Source organism: Odocoileus virginianus, chromosome 6, assembly GCF_023699985.2.
Source record: "Odocoileus virginianus isolate 20LAN1187 ecotype Illinois chromosome 6, Ovbor_1.2, whole genome shotgun sequence".
NCBI classification, from domain to species: Eukaryota; Metazoa; Chordata; class Mammalia; order Artiodactyla; family Cervidae; genus Odocoileus; species Odocoileus virginianus.
Window position 1 is genome coordinate 29,790,191 of NC_069679.1, and position 17,560 is coordinate 29,807,750.

The 17,560-nt window shown below is 35.8% G+C and overlaps 1 protein-coding gene across 1 annotated transcript in view; it reads right to left on the reverse strand.

Annotated features, from left to right (window-relative positions):
* Window positions 1–17,560, reverse strand: part of MDGA2 (MAM domain containing glycosylphosphatidylinositol anchor 2) — an 854,438-nt gene that overhangs the window by 389,960 nt on the left and 446,918 nt on the right. The window contains exon 3 of the mRNA XM_070469091.1: window positions 883–1,057. Coding sequence (XP_070325192.1) covers window positions 883–1,057 — 175 coding nt within the window. The remainder of the gene's footprint in view (window positions 1–882; window positions 1,058–17,560) is intronic.

Below are 17,560 nucleotides of genomic sequence, written 5' to 3' on the forward strand. Positions count from 1 at the left end.
AGAAAAAAAGGAAAGAATGAAAGGTAGGTAAAAAAAAAAATGAGAACTCCTCACTTGTTACTTATATCTGAAATCACTAAAAATAAATATCTTTTTACTAATAACACTAGAGAGTTAACAAATCAAATGCAAGTATTTGCAAAAAATACAATGGAGCAATAGAAACCTATATAAAAAACTGAACTGAACATAGGCCCTTAATTTCTTTTGGTGGGGAAGACAGTATTGAGACCAAGAGGACTTTTAAAATATATTCGCTAACAGCCAAGAGTAGAAAAATGAGACCAAAAACAAAAATAAATCAACAAACACATTCCAGGAGGTTCAGCATTGCCCTAGGAACTGATTACTTTTAACAGAATTGGATCAAAACAGAGTTTACACAGAGATTTTGGCCTTTTACAAGCCAGTTCAAGTACCTTCACTCATGAAGTGCATTTTACAAAATAAGAATAACTGAAATTCTCATAGGTTAACAAAACCAATCACCATATCCACAGCATGATTTTTTTCTTTATACAAAGGTAAATATGCGTTTATATACTTATATAGAAATATTAAAAAGTCTATACATTCAACACTAATAGTCATTAATAGGATTTTCAGTGATATTTATTTTTTTATTAATCTAATTCTTAAATGTTCTATAATTAATATGTATTATTTAATCATAAAAACTATGAAAATTTCCTATGGAGATTCCACAAGAAATATGCTAAATGAGCTATCTTAACCTTAAAGACTTGTCATTCTCAACTAAATATAACTCTATTTTTTTGAACAAACTCTAGTCTTTCTCAATAGATGTAACAATAAAAATAGTTGTAGGACAAAAGGTATCTGCAGTTGACTTAATTATAGATTTCTGAGACATTTACTTACAGTACACATCGACTCTGATTGACTTTATCGCTGGGGACCCCAGGCCATTCTCTGCTTTACAGTAATACCGGCCTCCTTGGTGTCGCTGAATATTTGTAATCCTCAAAGTCTCGTTGAAGACACTTGAGTCTTGGAATCTGTCAGAGGCACTTCCTGCTGTTTTCGTCCACCTGATCTGAGCAAGCATCAACAACGATTGTTAGTTTAGGTTGGCTTTCTCACTGAAAAATTAAATAGCAATTACTCATTTGGAGGAACCTCCGTTGTGGCTCAGCTGGTAAAGAATCCACCTGAGATGTGGGAGACCTGGATTCGATCCCTGGCTTGGGAAGATCCCCTGGAGAAGGGAACGGCTACCCACTCCAGTATTCTGGCCTGGAGAATTCCAGGGCCATGGGGTCTGTGCAGTCCATGAGGTCGCAAAGAGTCACACACAAGTGAGCAACTTTCACTTTCACTCATTTGGAGAGCTGGCTTTCAGAAACTGCTACAGTGCCATTTTCGGCAAGTTATTAAAAATTAAGAAGAGAAGTTTATATAAAAATAAAATTATAAAATTTTAAATGCAGTGTCTGGAGAAGGCAATGGCACCCCACTCCAGTTCTCTTGCCTGGAAAATCCCATGGACGGAGGAGCCCGATAGGCTGCTGTCCATGGGGTCGCGAAGAGTCGGACACGACTGAGCGACTTCACTTTCACTTTTCACTTTCATGCACTGGGGAAGGAAATGGCAACCCACTCCAGTGTGCCTGCCTGGAGAACCCCAGGGACAGGGGAGCCTGGTGGGCTGCCTTCTATGGGGTCGCACAGAGTCGGACACGACTGAAGCGACTTAACAGCAGCAGCAGCAAATGCAGTGTCATTATTATATAGTGTATACAATTCTGACTCAATTGCATAGAGTTCATCCATAGTGTCATCAGTGTGAAGGGCAATAAAAATATTCGTATATATACAAAGGAAGTTAAATATAAGTAGTACATTGGAAATACAGATTAGTTTCTTTTTCTTGAGCCCCTAAAATTCTATTTTCCGAACACTGTAAGGCATTTTTTATTTACCTAGCATAGGAACAGGTAGGCTGTCAGTTTCTTTTTGGACATGTTTCTTTATTTTACTCAATATTTTCTATTTGATTTGGCTAATTAAAGTATATTACCAGAGTAGTTTATTGAGATTATGTGTAATTTTATACACCTGGTTGTTACATATGATTTTTATTTCTTTTTTATAGCTTTGCTGTAATAAACCTACAAATGACTTGTCTATTTAATAATTAGAATTCACTTTACATCAATAATTATTTTCAAAAAATGTGTAAACTTTTCCAAAGAGAACATTTCTATTAAACTGCCAAAGCACTTTGAATATCTAAAACATTCCATTATAAACAATACTGTTCTTTTCAACACAGCTGTGTACATCAGACTTGGCTTTTACTAGAAATAAAGAGTAGCATTCAAGTAAAATTTTGTGTATTTTAGCTTATATAAACCTGAACAAAAGCCACGTGATGGTACTGTAAAGTGATACAAAACAAGATGTAAAAAGATTCAGTTTTATATCTCTTCTTGTCCCTGCTGTATAATATATTGCTTTATTTATTTTTAGGTTGTAAAGCTGCTGATAGAAATCCTCTGCAAACACAAATGAAGAAACATAGAAAAATGCAACTAAATAGTGGGTTATCAAAATTTAAATCATTTAATACTACTGTTATTTATGCTATTTTGATACAATGTTAGTTCAAACTTCTGATCTAATGACACTAAGAATCTTTAAAAAATTCTCCAAATCATTACAATAACAGTACAAATATATTCATGTTTGCCCTTAATTGTGCATGAAATTAAAATTTTACTTAGAGATTAATAAAAATTGAGTAATTCATAAAAATACATATCAAATATTTATCCAATACTTTGTACAGAAAATATATATAAAAACTAAATGGGATGATTCCTGATTTCAAGTAGTTCATAAGCTGATTATTAATATGCTCATAAAAAGACAAAGGGTAACGTGGGCACTGATTTGATAAGTACCACTTCAATGGAAAAATCTAGGGTTCTATTTTAACTTAACTTTCAAAATTTATAGGTAACAAAAAAAGATTGAAATGAACAAGCAAATTACATATTTTTGTCTTGTATATCTTATATAGATATATGCTAATTCTCTCTTATATGTATATTTCTAAGGTAAAATCTAAGATATAAATAAAACACAATTCCAATTAAAGGCCAAGTTTTCCTTGACTATCACAATATGGTACCTATGTTGATTTTAAAAAATAGACATTTCAGAATATAAAAAGTAAGTTCAGAATCAAAAGAGTTATGGAAATGGCCTAGAAATTTTGGATATTAAAAACATGATATTAAGATAATAATTTAGTTTTAGAATACTGTTATAATACTGGCAATTGTCCAGGAATTGGGGGAGGTAGAGAATAAGAGTGTGCGTGTGTGTGTGTGTGTGTGTGTGTCTATGTGTGTGTGTGTCTGTGTGTGTGTGCGTGTGTGTCTGTGTGTGTGTGTGCGTGTGTGTCTGTGTGTGTGCATGTGTGTGTGTGTCTGTGTGTATGTGTGTGTGTGTCTGTGTGTGTCTGTGTGTGTGTCTGTGTGTCTGTGTCTGTGTGTGTGTGTGTCTGTGTGTGTGTGTGTGTGGGTGTGTGTGTGTGTGGGTGGGGAGAGAGACAAAGAAAGAGAAAAGAGTGAGAATAAATTATGATATAGACTCTCAAACTTTTGATCTTAGAATACTTTTACTCTATCAAAAATTATTAAGGATCTCAAATATCTTTAGCTTATTTAAAGTATATTCATAATTAGTGTAGTAGAAACTAAAATTAAAACAATGTTAAATTATGTATTATTAACTCATTTTAAATCATTTTAATAAACTGAAGGCATTAACTTAAGGAACACTTTTAATCAAAAATTATATTTTTCAAGACAAAAACAATTGAATAAAATGAATGGAACTGCTTTATAGTTTTGCAAATCTCTTCAGTACCTTCTTTAGTTAAAAAAAAGCTGTAGATAATTATATCAACATCTGCATGCAATCTGTGGCAGAATGTTGGGTTTGTCAGAAATATTTGAAGAAAATCTTGACTGGCTATAAAGGGAGTAGTATTTAATAGCCTTTTTAGATAAGTGTGGACAGTCTTCCTTGATACTACAGTAAAATTTCTTCAGTGTTACTTTCCTACTTGCAAAATAGAATTGAAAACCATATCAATGCCCTTTTGGCTCTTTGTGACACTAAAACCCATTGGTCTGTCTTGCACTTTTAATAGATCATTTTCTCATGCATGATTTTGTAGCAACATAGATTAGTCATCTGGAAAATATGAATTCATTGAGTTATGAAGATCTTCCAGATGTTGAGATAGCTCAGTATATAATGCAATTCACATACACTAATATCATCAATCTTCATAGAATAGTCTTCTATAAGGATTGGTGAAATTAGTATATGTGACTACCATGCTATCATGCTTCTGTTGGCAGATTTTCCAAAATTCTAAATTTTCTTTTAAATATGTGAAATTTATCATCAGCAATGAACGTTGTTAAGGTGTTTTATTTGGGATGATAGGTTCATTTCATTCATTTTTGAGGAAATACTTGCCAAATACCCAAATCTGAATAAACACTGTTTGTATAAAGAGCATCCTTTTAAGTAAAAAAAACATTATTCTATTTTTAAAAAGTGGGTAATTTTCCACAAAACTCATTCATACAAGACTTTGCCTTGAGACAAACACTGTACTTTAGTAAGCAGCAGAAATGCTTTTTAGGAATTTTCCATTTTGTCACTTAGAATATTAAAAATATAGTAACTGTGTTCTAAGATGTTAAAAACTAATACTGGAACTTCCCTGGGGGTCCAGTGGTTAAGATTTTGTCTTCCAATGTAGAGGGTGGGGGTGTGTTCCCTGATAAGGGAGCTAAGATAGCACATGCCTCAGCCAAAAGAGACCAAGAAATGTAAGACAAATTCAGTAAACACTTTACAAGTGGACCACATTAAAAAAAAAAATCTTTAAAAAATGAATATTGATTTTTACTGATATATCAAAAATAGTGACACTCATCTTTTATTTTATTATTATTATTATTATTACTGTGAGTAAATAGTATTGAATTAGCGAAGAATACAAAGACTGCTAGTACAATCTGATGCCACAGCTTTGTTCTGTGCTAACGTGCCGCCTGTTTTATCTTCCTTTACTGAAAAATCAGCATAGTAAGAGACAACATTCTTCTTCATAAACTCCTTGTAAAGATCACAGGGTCCCCAGAGACATCTAGGGACCACACAAGAGAACACTGTTAAGAGTAGAGAAATATGTATATAATTTAGGATTTCATACAGGAAATATTTTAAATGAAAAGGGAAAGAAAATTTGTTTAGTAAGTGGTGTTGGGGCAATTGACTATATATCCATAATGGGAAAAAAAAAAAAAAGCTGACTCTATAACCCACCCCTCAAATCAAAATTAATTCTAGATGCAATAAAGATTTCAATGTAGAAAACTAAAATCGTTCCATAAGAAAATATGGAGTGATCTGTCTACAATTATTCAAGTGAGCAGGGCTTTTATTACAAATTCTTAAAAAAAAAATCTATCATTTTGATTAATATGTCACTCTTTTTTAAAAATTATGTAAGACAATTTACTATTAAAAATGTCAGAATCAGGGTCAGTTTCCATAATATATACACATATATGTATTATATATATATAGTACACTAGATGATGAGTGAGTTAATGGATAAGAAAAGGAAAAAAATAGAACTACAAATTGGCATTATTTAAATAAAGAGATGCTCAATTTCTTTTCTTCTAAAACTGTAAATCAAAGCATGAGAAACCAACTTTCACCTATTGAAGAGCCACAAACACTGATGCTATCTTGTGCTGTTGAGATTTCATAGCTGGGACTGGCAGGGTCAGACGGTAAAATCTTCCTTTTTTGGAGCAGAACCCAGTACATTATGTCAAAAAATGGAAACTCATTCAGACTTGGACTTAGCAATGATCTAGTTAAAATATACCTAACATTTGGACAAGAATGTAGAAAAATGTCTATGTAATAGTACAACACTGAAAACAATATCAAAAGATAGGGGAGTGATGACAACTTAATTGACTATAAAGCTGAATTGAATAGAGTAATGAAGGAATAAACATACAAAATGTTTTATCAAGATAACAAAAAAGAGACTGTTCTAATCTGTGTAAAAAAACGTACATGTGTGTACATGCATTTCACATATACACTAATATGTTACTCCTGGAGAAGGAAATGGCAACCCACTCCAGTATTCTTGCCTGGAGAATCCCCATGGACAGAGGAGATTGGCAGGCTACAATCCATAGGGTCGCAAAGAGTCAGACATGACTAAAGCGATTTAGCATGCAGGCATGCACTAATATGTTAATACATATCAATACATAAATGGAACACATGAATACACACAAAATTTAAACTTGATTAATTCTGTGAGTGGGACTGGTGAAAGAAGAGAATATGTAAAATATTCTTTTGAAAAATTTATTATTTAAAATTCTTATTTACACTTGACTATGAACAAATATTGAATTTATTATAAATAAGTTTAAAATAAAAAAATGGAATGCAGCTGTGAAATATAATAGAAAAACCAGAAAAGTATAGAAAGAATAAAAAATAATCACTTATGGAAAGGGTTTTTTCCCCCTCTACTTAAAATGATAAATAATGAAAGGAAATATTTCTGAGTTTTGGAAAGATAACTTTACTCATTAAGGGGGTTAACCAAGTTAAATTAGATGTAATTTATACATCTAATTGATGAGAAAAGAAACTCCTATACCATCCATGGAATTCTCCAGGCCAGAATACTGGAGTGGGTAGCCTTTCCCTTCTCCAGGGGATCGTCCCAACCCAGGGATCAAACCCAGGTCTCCCGCATTGCAGGTGGATTCTTTAAGAGCTGAGTCACAAGGGAATCCCAAAAATACTTGAGTGGGTAGCCTGTCTTTTCTCCAGTGGATCTTTCCGACCCAGGAATTGAACTGGGGTCTCCTGCATTGCAGGTGGATTCTTTCCCAGCTGAGCTACCAGAGAATCCCAAGAATGCTTGAGTGGGTAGCCTGTCTCTTCTCTAGCGGATCTTCTCGACCCAGGAAGTGAACTGGAGTCTCCTGCATTGCAGATGAATTTTTTAGCTAGCTACCAGGGAAGCCCATGAAGAAACCCTAGGCATGCTCTGATAGAACTTGTGACCTCAAAGTCTACAAAGGAGACTATATAGGCTTCCGTGCAGAAGGAACAAACTATTACAATGTGTTAGAATCTGCCAATTCCCTGATGTTGATTTCTCCTTCTTCCACAGGAATTGAATCCCACAGTATTCATCAGGCACAAGGTTACCCCAAACAAAGGCAATTCCCATTTCAGCTACATTCTTGCCAGTGTGTTTCAAGAAGAAATATTCTTATAGGGAAGCAGCCCCCCACATTTCGCCATTTCAGCACATTACTGCTGTCTGCCATCTTGGACCCTGACCTGATATGGAATGAAAGTCAAGCACAGAGAATCTATAAACAGAAGAATCTAAATCTCTGACATCATGGGAGTTTCACCTACCTAACCTGAACTATGTATAGCTTCTGGGTTTCTACATAGGAGAAAAATAAAACTCTATCTTAGGTCATACTTTGGGAGGGAGGTGGTTTCTATGACTAACAGCCAAACTTTAATTGATAAACCTGGAGTGATAAGGAAGAACATACATACACACACACACCCATAGAAATACTCTACAGATAATTCAACTCTGCATCCCAACCCTGATTAGTTCAGTAGATATTTAATCTGTTGAATGAAATGTAGGACAAGTTGAAACTTGAAGTGTTGGTGGATATAATTCAGCTGTGAGATAAACACATGAAATTCACTCAGTCGTGTCTGACTCTTTCAACCATGGAATTCCCTAGGCCAGAATATTGGAGTGGGTAGCCTTTCCCTTCTCCAGGGGATCTTCCCAACCCAGAGATCGAACCCATGTCTCCCGCATTGCCAGCAGATTCTTTACCAGCTGAGCCACAAGGGAAGCCCCCCAATACTGGAGAGGGTGGCCTATCCCTTCTCCAGCAGATTTTCCCGACCCAGGAATCAAACTTGGGGTCTCCTGCATTACAGGTGGATTCTTGACCAACTAAGCTATCAGGGAAGCCCAACTAAGCTATGAGGGAAGGTGAATATAATTCAGCTGTAAGATAGACACATGAACAGCGATTTATACAAGATAAATTTAGGTTCCATCATGTAAAAAAAAAAAAAAAAAAATCTGGAGTGAGGCAGACCAGTGAGAATTCAATGACTCTGCTCAGGGACTCAGGCTCTTTGAAACCACCTGCTTGAAACCACGTGCTGCTTGAGCTCAAGGCCCAGAATAGCAGCTACAAATCTAGTTTTCACATCCCATTCCTAGCAGAAGAAAAGAGGAAAAGACAAAAAAGTGCCTACAAGATCGGTTTACAGAAGGCTCTAGGATATTGCCTCAGGACACTGGCTCACTTCAGATAGACAGAGCCCCACCCATAGCTACCAGAAAGGCTGGGAAGTGTACTCTTTAGCATGCAGAGCTCCTGTCTCCTAGGCTCCTTCTAAAATCTAATTCTATAGCTCTGGAAAAAGAGGAGATGGGTTATTTGGGACAACTTGCTAGTCCCAAAGCAGGAATAAAATACATTCACTACTCAGATATGCCGCATTGTTAAATATGATTGTATTTAAACCCTTTTAATTTCCATAAAAATAACAGGTACAGAAAAAGAAAGATGCTACACTTTAGGGGGATACTCTATGGTAACTATATAATCTAAGGGAACAGCTTGGAGATACTCCTAGGCTGCAGATCATAACACTTAGCTTAGAGTCACCCAACTCTCAACAGAATTTTCTACTTTGCTTTTTGCAAATAATGATATTTCTGAAACATCATTATTTTTATGTAGTCTTAAATAAAATCACTGTTGACTAAAATAGCTTATGAAAATGGTAAAAACCTGAAGTGCAGACCAGAGAGAGAGCTAGGTGAATCCAAAAGACTGTATTCCATAGATATTACAAACTCAGTAAGTTGTTAGCCCCTGACAATTCTCAGACTTCTAGGTTCTCCCCTTTAATTAACATCTAGTGAATGAGGAGTTTTGTGAATTAAAGATACTTTCTATCAGTTGTCAAGGTGTTAGGCTTTATTCTCCTGTCTCCTCAGGTCAATCTATGATGACAAATATGAGCTTTGTCCCAGCCTTGTTCATACTCTGAAAGAAGATCCTTTATCTGTAAAAGACATCCAGAGAAAAAGTAAGATAAACATCATCTGCTCTGCTATAATTATTGGGGTGATTTGCCACCAGAGCCTTTGGGCACTAAACACAGCCAGTCATGGCTCTTGTCATTTCCAGAGTGATAGTCTGAAAAAGCATAAAGGCATGATTATAAGTAGGAGAAGGCAATGGCACCCCACTCCAGTACTCTTGCCGGGAAAATCCCATGGACGGAGGAGCCTGGTGGGCTGCAGTCCATGGGGTTGCTAAGAGTTGGATACGACTGAGCAACTTCATTTCACTTTTCAAATGACAACCCACTCCAGTGTTCTTGCCTGGAGAATCCCAGGGACGTGGGAGCCTGGTGGGCTGCGTCTATGGGGTCACACAGAGTCGGACACGACTGCAGTGACTTAGCAGCAGCAGAAGCATGATTATAAGTAAACAGTGCTCTTTACAGTTTTGAAAATAAAAGTTATCCTCTTATCCTGTACTGATATCAGGGAAAATAACAGAGACAATATATTCTCTTTGAGCTACTTAATACAATAAATAGAACTATGAGTGGAACAGGACTCCAGATCTTATGGGTTCAATTTTTAACAAAGTGCATCAGTCTATTATAAATGATAGAAAAATGTCACTCTTGTTTCTAAATATTATACAAAAATTTTCTGTCAAAGCAACAAGTTTTTAACCTGAAAACTTCTATAGACTGTGTGTGTGCTCAGCCGTGCCTATTTTCAACCCCATAGACTGCAGCCCGCCTGACTCTGCTGCCCTTGGAATTTTCCAGCAGGAATACTGGAGTAGATTGCCAATTCCTACTCCCTGAGGATCTTTCCAAGCCAGGGACTGAACCTGCATCTCCTGAGTCTTCTGCACTGACAGGTGGATTCTTTACCACCGAGACACCAGGGAATCAAAAACTTCTTCAGTCTATGCATGGAACATTATATTTTTCTAGTATGTTGACCAATATTAGAGATCACTACTATCACTAATATGACTACTACTAAAAATAATTTAGAGCTTTAAATGATTTCTACAAGCTAGAGTTACTATCTGTTAATATGTCCACATTGTGATAAGGAAGAATTGTTTAAAGTGTGTAGTGTGAGTAAGAAGCTCAGGGAAGCAATAAACATAAAAGAGAGTCTGAAGATCAACCTGGGGTCTTCTCACCAACCAAAGAATAGAATGGTGAAGGAGAGGGAATCATTATGGTAAATGCATTGGAAACAATAGGAGAATTTTGAGGTGAGGACATGGGTATTTCTGAAAATGAGATACGCCTTAAAGCAGAGAAAACATTTTTTTCTCATCATTCGCTTGACTGTGTCTTTTCTTTTGAACTTAAACTTTGAAGATTTTATTAATCTCTTGTGAATATAAGCAGTGAGAGATACTAAGTAAATTTTGTATTTATCTTTAACAATGTCGTTTCCTACATGTGTATGAATAACTACAATAGGACCTGGTAGCAGTCTATCAAACCAAAGATGACAGAAGAGGGTACATTTTGGTGCAAATGCTTTAAAAAGTGTTGAGGGTTACTGCATATTGCCTCATTGAAGGCTTTTCTTTTGTAGCATAACCAAGATATTAATCATGGACTCCAGACAACCAGTAACAGGATTTTACTTCTTTAAAAGTAAATAAAATGCTTTTTTTATTTTATTGGTTGATTTTAAACCCATGACAGGCTTAAAAAGTAAGAATTCTTTTTTTTTTCTGTGTCTTTGTACACCAGTCTCCTCCTGAAATGAAAGTTCTTTTTCCTTCACTCATTATCTAGTTAACTCCCTCTGATCCTCCAGAAATCATTTTATTAGAAAGTCTTCCCTCTCCCATAGAACTATATTTCATCCTGTCCTCAGGGTTGCCATAGCAGCTTGGAAATCTCTCTGCGAGTACTCATTATGTGTCATATAATTTAGCTATTTCTATGAAATAGATAACTGGTGTTCTGCCTGAATCTCTTGTAGCCCCTTTTGTGCTTTCCATGTTCATCTCCTAAGAATGCCCTCTTCCCCTTGGAAGGTCTCAGGTCTGGGGGGTCACTTTGCTCTCAGAGGCAGAGTATGAGAAATGCTAGAGATTTTCCTCTCTATCCAATGGCTTTTTAGTGACCATGAAAGCCCAACTCCCTTGTCTCCCTTAGGACAGATTTTGAATCATAACTTACATTCTAGAGCTCCTTCCACAAGATGAGGTTGAGGCTAATCCCCTAAATTCACACCCTTGCCTGGCTTCTTCCTTTTCCTGTCTTGCTTTTTTTACTCCACTAGCAGTATCTCCTAAAAGCATTTCCCTAATAAATCCCTTGGGCTTGAATTTTCATCTCAAAGTCTACTTCTAAAGAACCAGACCTAAGACAACTATTTTGCCTTTAATAAACTACAACCTATTGCATCAAGGACTCTTCTTGATTTTGGTGTCTTCAATCCAATGCACTGAGTCTAAGATATAAAAGTAATATCAATAACCTCAGATATGCAGACAATACCACCCTTATGGCAGAAAGTGAAGAGGAACTAAAAAGTCTCTTGATGAAAGTGAAGGAGAAGAGTGAAAAAGTTGGGTTAAAGCTCAACATTCATGAGATCATAAAGATCATGGCATCTGATCCCATCGCTTCATGTCAAATAGACGGGGAAACAGTGTCAGACTTCATTTTTCTGTGTGCCAAAATCATGGCAAATGGTGATTGCAGCCAGGAAATTAAAAGACACTTACTCCTTGGAAGGAAAGTTATGACCAACCTGGATAGCATATTTAAAAGCAGAGACATTACTGTGCCAACAAAGGTCCATCTGGTCAAGGCTATGGTTTTTCCAGTGGTCATGTATGGATATGAGAGTTGGACTGTCAAGAAAGCTGAGTGCCAAAGAATTGATGCTTTTGAACTGTGGTGTTGGACAAGACTCTTGAGAGTCCCTTGGACTGCAAGAAGATTCAACCAGTCCATCCTAAACTGAACACCTATCTGAACATACTATCTGAACAGAACATCCTAACTGAACACCCATCAGTTCTGGGTGTTCATTGGAAGGACTGATGCTGAAGCTGAAACTCCAATATTTTGGTCACCTCATGCGAAGAGTTGACTCATTGGAAAAGACCCTAATGATGGGAAGGATTGGGGTCAGGAGGAGAAGGGGATGACAGAAGATGAGATGGCTGATTGGCATCACCAACTTGATGGACATGGGTTTGGGTAGACTCCAGGAGTTGGTGATGGACAGGGAGGCCTGGAGTGCTGCATTTCATGGGGTCGCAAAGAGTCGGACACGACTGAGCAACTGAACTGAACAAAATCATTGTTGCTTGAATGGATTCCTAGCACTATAAGTCTGCTGACAATGAAACATAAAATAGAGAAAAACCACTCCATAAGGCACCCACAGTATAATGAGTTTCAATTAATTGAGGTGTTGATCTTTTAATAAATATTTCCTCAAATGAAAACTAAGTCTACTTAGCCACATTTATTTTGAAATAAAACAGAGGGATCTGGGGGTAAATTCTATGATTTTAATCAATTTAATTAATATCTAAATATTAATATTTTCATTTTATCTTTATAAACATAGGATTATCCTTTGAATATGGATGGGTGAATTTAGAAGAAAATATCAAATGGTACTTCTCTATTGTCAAATTTTAAATTCCTACTGAATCACCAATTAGTAGTACTATCTAGGACAAGAATAAAATTTGATAAATGGACAAAAGCAAATTTATAAAGCTAAGTTCATTCGAGAGAGCTGGAAATATTGGAGATAAATAATATAAAAATGAAAACAGAAGAATAGGTAATGTGAGTTATGAATTCATTTATCAGAAAACCATCCAAATTTAGAAGATAGCATGTTAAATGAATCAACATTGCAATACAGCTGGCAGAAAAATATCAAACACCATGCTAAATGTATTCAGATATGATTAAAATGTAAAGATTTGACTTCATTTCCAATAACCTCAGATAAGCAGATGATACCACTCTAATAGCAGAAAGCAAAGAGGAACTAAAGAACCCCTTGATGAAGGTGAAAGAGGAGAGTGAAAGGGCTGGCTTAAAAGTCAACAATCAAAAAACTAAGATCATGGCATCTGGTCCCATCACTTCATGGTAAATAGAAGGGGGAAAATGGAAACAATGGCAGATTTTATTTTATTGGACTCCAAAATCACTGCGGACGGTAAGTGCAGCCATGAAATTAAAAGCCACTTGCTCCGCAGAAGGATACCTGTGAAAAATCTAGACAGCATATTAAAAGGCAAAGACATCACTTTGCTGACAAGGGTCCACATAGTGAAAGTTATGGTTTTATTAGTAATCATGTACAGATGTGAGAATTGGACCATAAAGAAGACTGAGAGCCAAAGTATTGATGCTTTCAAATTGTGGTGCTGGAGAAGGCTCTTGAGAGTCCCCAGGACTGCAAGATCAAACCAGTCAATCCTAAAGGAAATCAATCCTGAATATTGACTGGAAGTACTTATGCTAAAGTTCAAGCTACAGTATTTTGGCCATGCAGCCTAGCAGGCGCAGTCAACAGGGTGACAAAGAGTCGGACATGATTTAGCGACTGGACAACAACAATGCAAGCTATTAAAAACAGGAAAAAAGAAAAAGATATATTCTCCCAAGTTTCCACAAGGTGACTGGAAAGTGATTTGTTTTGCTGCTTCCTTACTGTCCATTCAGGCTTCCCTGATAGCTCAGGTGGTAAAGAATCTGCCTGCAGTGCAGGAGACCCTGGTTTGATCCCTGGGTCAGGAAGATCTGCCGGAGAAGGGATAGGCTACCCACTATAGTATTCTTGGGCTTCCCTTGTGGCTCAATTGGTAGAGATTTCACCTGCAATGCAGGAGACCTGTGTTCGATTCCCGGGTTGGGAAGATCCCTGGAGAAGGGGAAGGCTACCACTCCAGTGTTCTGGCCTGGAGAATGCCATGGACTGTATAGTCCATGGGGTTGCAAAGAGTCTGACACAATTGAGCAGTTTTCACTTTCACGTTACTGTGCACTGCTTTCTAGTTTCCTTTGGTGGTTCCTACTCATCTCCCTGACTTTTAAATGGATGCTGAGTGCCTAAAGCTTGCTCCTTTCCATCTACACTCACTTCCTTGTTCATCCCTTCTGTATCTTAAATGCCTCTTACATGATGATGACTTCTAATTTAATATTTGTAGTTGAGCCCTCTCTCTTGAATCCAGTCTTCTGGCACCACCATCTACTCTCTGTCTACAATGTAACATATCCAAAATTGATCAAGATAGAAACTCTTGATCTTCCCTCCAAACCAACTCTCACCATCTTTCCATTTCAGTTAATGACAACTCCATTCTTCCAGTCATCAGATCCAAAGCTTTGCAGTCATGGTGATGAAAAGAGAAGGCCAATAAAAATTTAAAATCATACTATGAATATTAGTACCAAAAAAAAATCACATTTGTGATAGACCTTAAAATGTGTTTTATAACTTGAGAATGTGTTTTATAACTTGAGTGACTGAGTAAGTATTCAGTCACTTACTGAATTTTCATTTTTTTTAAGAGGTCTCCAAGATCATGTCTAAGTTTGATGACTCACAGAGGACTTATAGGACTCATGATATAGTCATACTCATGACTATGACATATTACAGTGAAAGGATACAAAACAAAATTAATAAAAGAGAAATGTGACAGGGGGGATGACATTTAAAGGAAAACAGAAATAAGCTTCCAGGAATCCTCTCCCCATGTTGTCACAAGGAGGCACTTAACTCCTCTAGCATTAGCTAATGACAACACTTATGAAATATTCTATCAGGGAAGCTTACTAGAGATTCAGTTTTTACTGGGTCTGGTCACATAGGAACCATCTGCCCTGTCTATATCAAAATTCAACCTGCAACGGTAAAGCAAGTGTTCCATGCCAATCATATTGTTTGCAGAAAAAAAATTAAGCACAATGAACCATTCTAATCAGAGGGTGAATGGAGCAACCCTTCCTGAAATCCAAATTCCCAGATGCCGAGCAAGGACTAACCTTTCAAGCAGGCCTGTCTAAGCACCATATTCTCAGATCTGCTAGCTTTATTCTTTCTGCACATATGTATACCTCGTAGCAGAAGTGTTGTGAGAGCCCTCCAAAGAAACGCCTTAAAAGAGAAGGGCATGGACCCATTTCTGTGTTTCCCATTTCTTCCTTCCTGCCTGAAATTCAACTGTGATAGCTAAGGCTGCAGAACCCATCTTATATTGTGAGCTAACTCCAAGGCAGAAGTCATATGTGCTAAAGATGGGTCCCTCATGATACCATGAAGGGATCATACTATCTCAATCATTTTGACATCTAGATTCATTTTCTAGACAGAATTGAAATTTATCTTGTTTAAGGTACTATTATTTCTGCATTTGGTAATTAACAGACAAAGGCAACTTGTCATGAAAAAATTAAATAATAAGAAATCCATTTTTAACATTTGCTGACCTTATAAACATTTGATTTGTTTTTCCAAATGCAAAATAATCAAAATACTACTCTTGAAGAAGTAACCAGAAGCATTCAAAGAAATAAACTGTACACATTGGAAATGCTCTATTTAAGGCATCTAAAATATCAGAGTGCCAGCTCATAAGACAAAGAATAAGCCATTGGTTAAAAAATAAATAAATCATTACACTGAGTTTTTACAACTCAATCATCAATATGTCATTTTTATGAAGGAGCAGGTGCTGTAATGGTATACAGTATATTCTAAACACTTTTCTTTGGCAATTTGAGAATATATACAGGAGGGTAGTCAAGGTTCACTATAGGGTTTCTTCCAGAACTTTGAAAGTTTCCTCTGATTTAAATTTAGCACTTTTATATTTAATAATCAATATTTATTTAACCACAAATTTTAACTATTAAGTATTTTTACAGTGTTGCTGATAAACAGATAGTTTTCCACTTTCTTCCCTATGGGTTTCTTATGGGACATTTTTCACCATCACACTTAATCTTGCTGAAAGCAAAGCAGCAAATTCTTTAATGATTTTTATAATAAAATATAATCTAAATTAACAGTATTTCAGACACTGCAGAGTATTAGAAATATAATAAAAAAAAATTGCTCTGCCTCACTCACTCCAAGAGTGTACCCTACTAAAGCTGCATTTACATTTATTCATAAGATAACTAAATGAACTTTTGCTATTTGAAATGCTGAAAAAAAACACCAACACACTTCAGAAAAATGACAATGTCTTTTGGCATGTAGGCTTGGCAGAAATGTTTGCAATTATGATATTCTGACCTTCTCCTAATAAATAAATTTAGCCGGATTATACCAAATATTTAATAAAGTACGATTCTATTTCATGCTTTCTCATAATTCATCTAAAATACTGAAAGAAAGGTATATTGAATTGGCCTAAGGATACATTTGAGAGTAAATTATCTGTCCTGCACTTTTCTGAGTATCTGAAACTAGAAAGAAAAATTAACAACTTCAATTCCTATGGGTACATTTTCAATCTATGGAAAAATCTTTATCACATACTTTTCTCCTAAAACATTTGAGCAACTTTTAGAAAAACAAGAATAAGAACAGTAAGATACTTTATGGGCACCTTACAACACTCAGAGGTGCAAATGATCTTTACTCATAACTGCTGACTTGGAATTTAAACTTGAAGCAACATCCAGATGATTGAAAGCTATCACAAGAAGACATGCAAAACCAAACTGAGGCATTATAAATAATAAAAATGAAAGAGGACCATTTAAATATTCAAGCAAGTGGCTTAATTTCAGGAGCTACAAATCAGAGAGTATTAATGGTATGCTAATTTCAAACATAGTTGAAACATTTCAGCCCTCTAGATTGATGTCATAGTAAAATATTTCCAGAATTTCTTTTTACCTTGTTTCAATTTTGGATAAAGCTTAGATAGAGAACATATGGGAACTAATATTGTGTTAGATTCTATATAGTCACTTCTGCATAATTGTCTTCATAAAAAATCCTAGAAGAAAATGTTATTATACTTAATTTGCAAATTAATAAATTGAGATTCAAAAAGGTTAACTATAAAACCTTTCCTAAGACCATACAATTAATAACTAGCTGTTAAAGCGTTTTAAAAAACATCTGTATGACTCTGAATTTCTACTAAAAGTAGTCAATAATTTACTAACAGTTTAATCTGAAAAATGCTTTATTATGACATCTCATTTAATTCTCACAGTCATATAATTTAGGGACTACAGCCCCACTTTACAGATGAGAAAACTGATGCTGAAAACAGTAAAGTGATTTGTCCAAGGGCCTACAATGAGTATATGGGGAAGCTCTCTC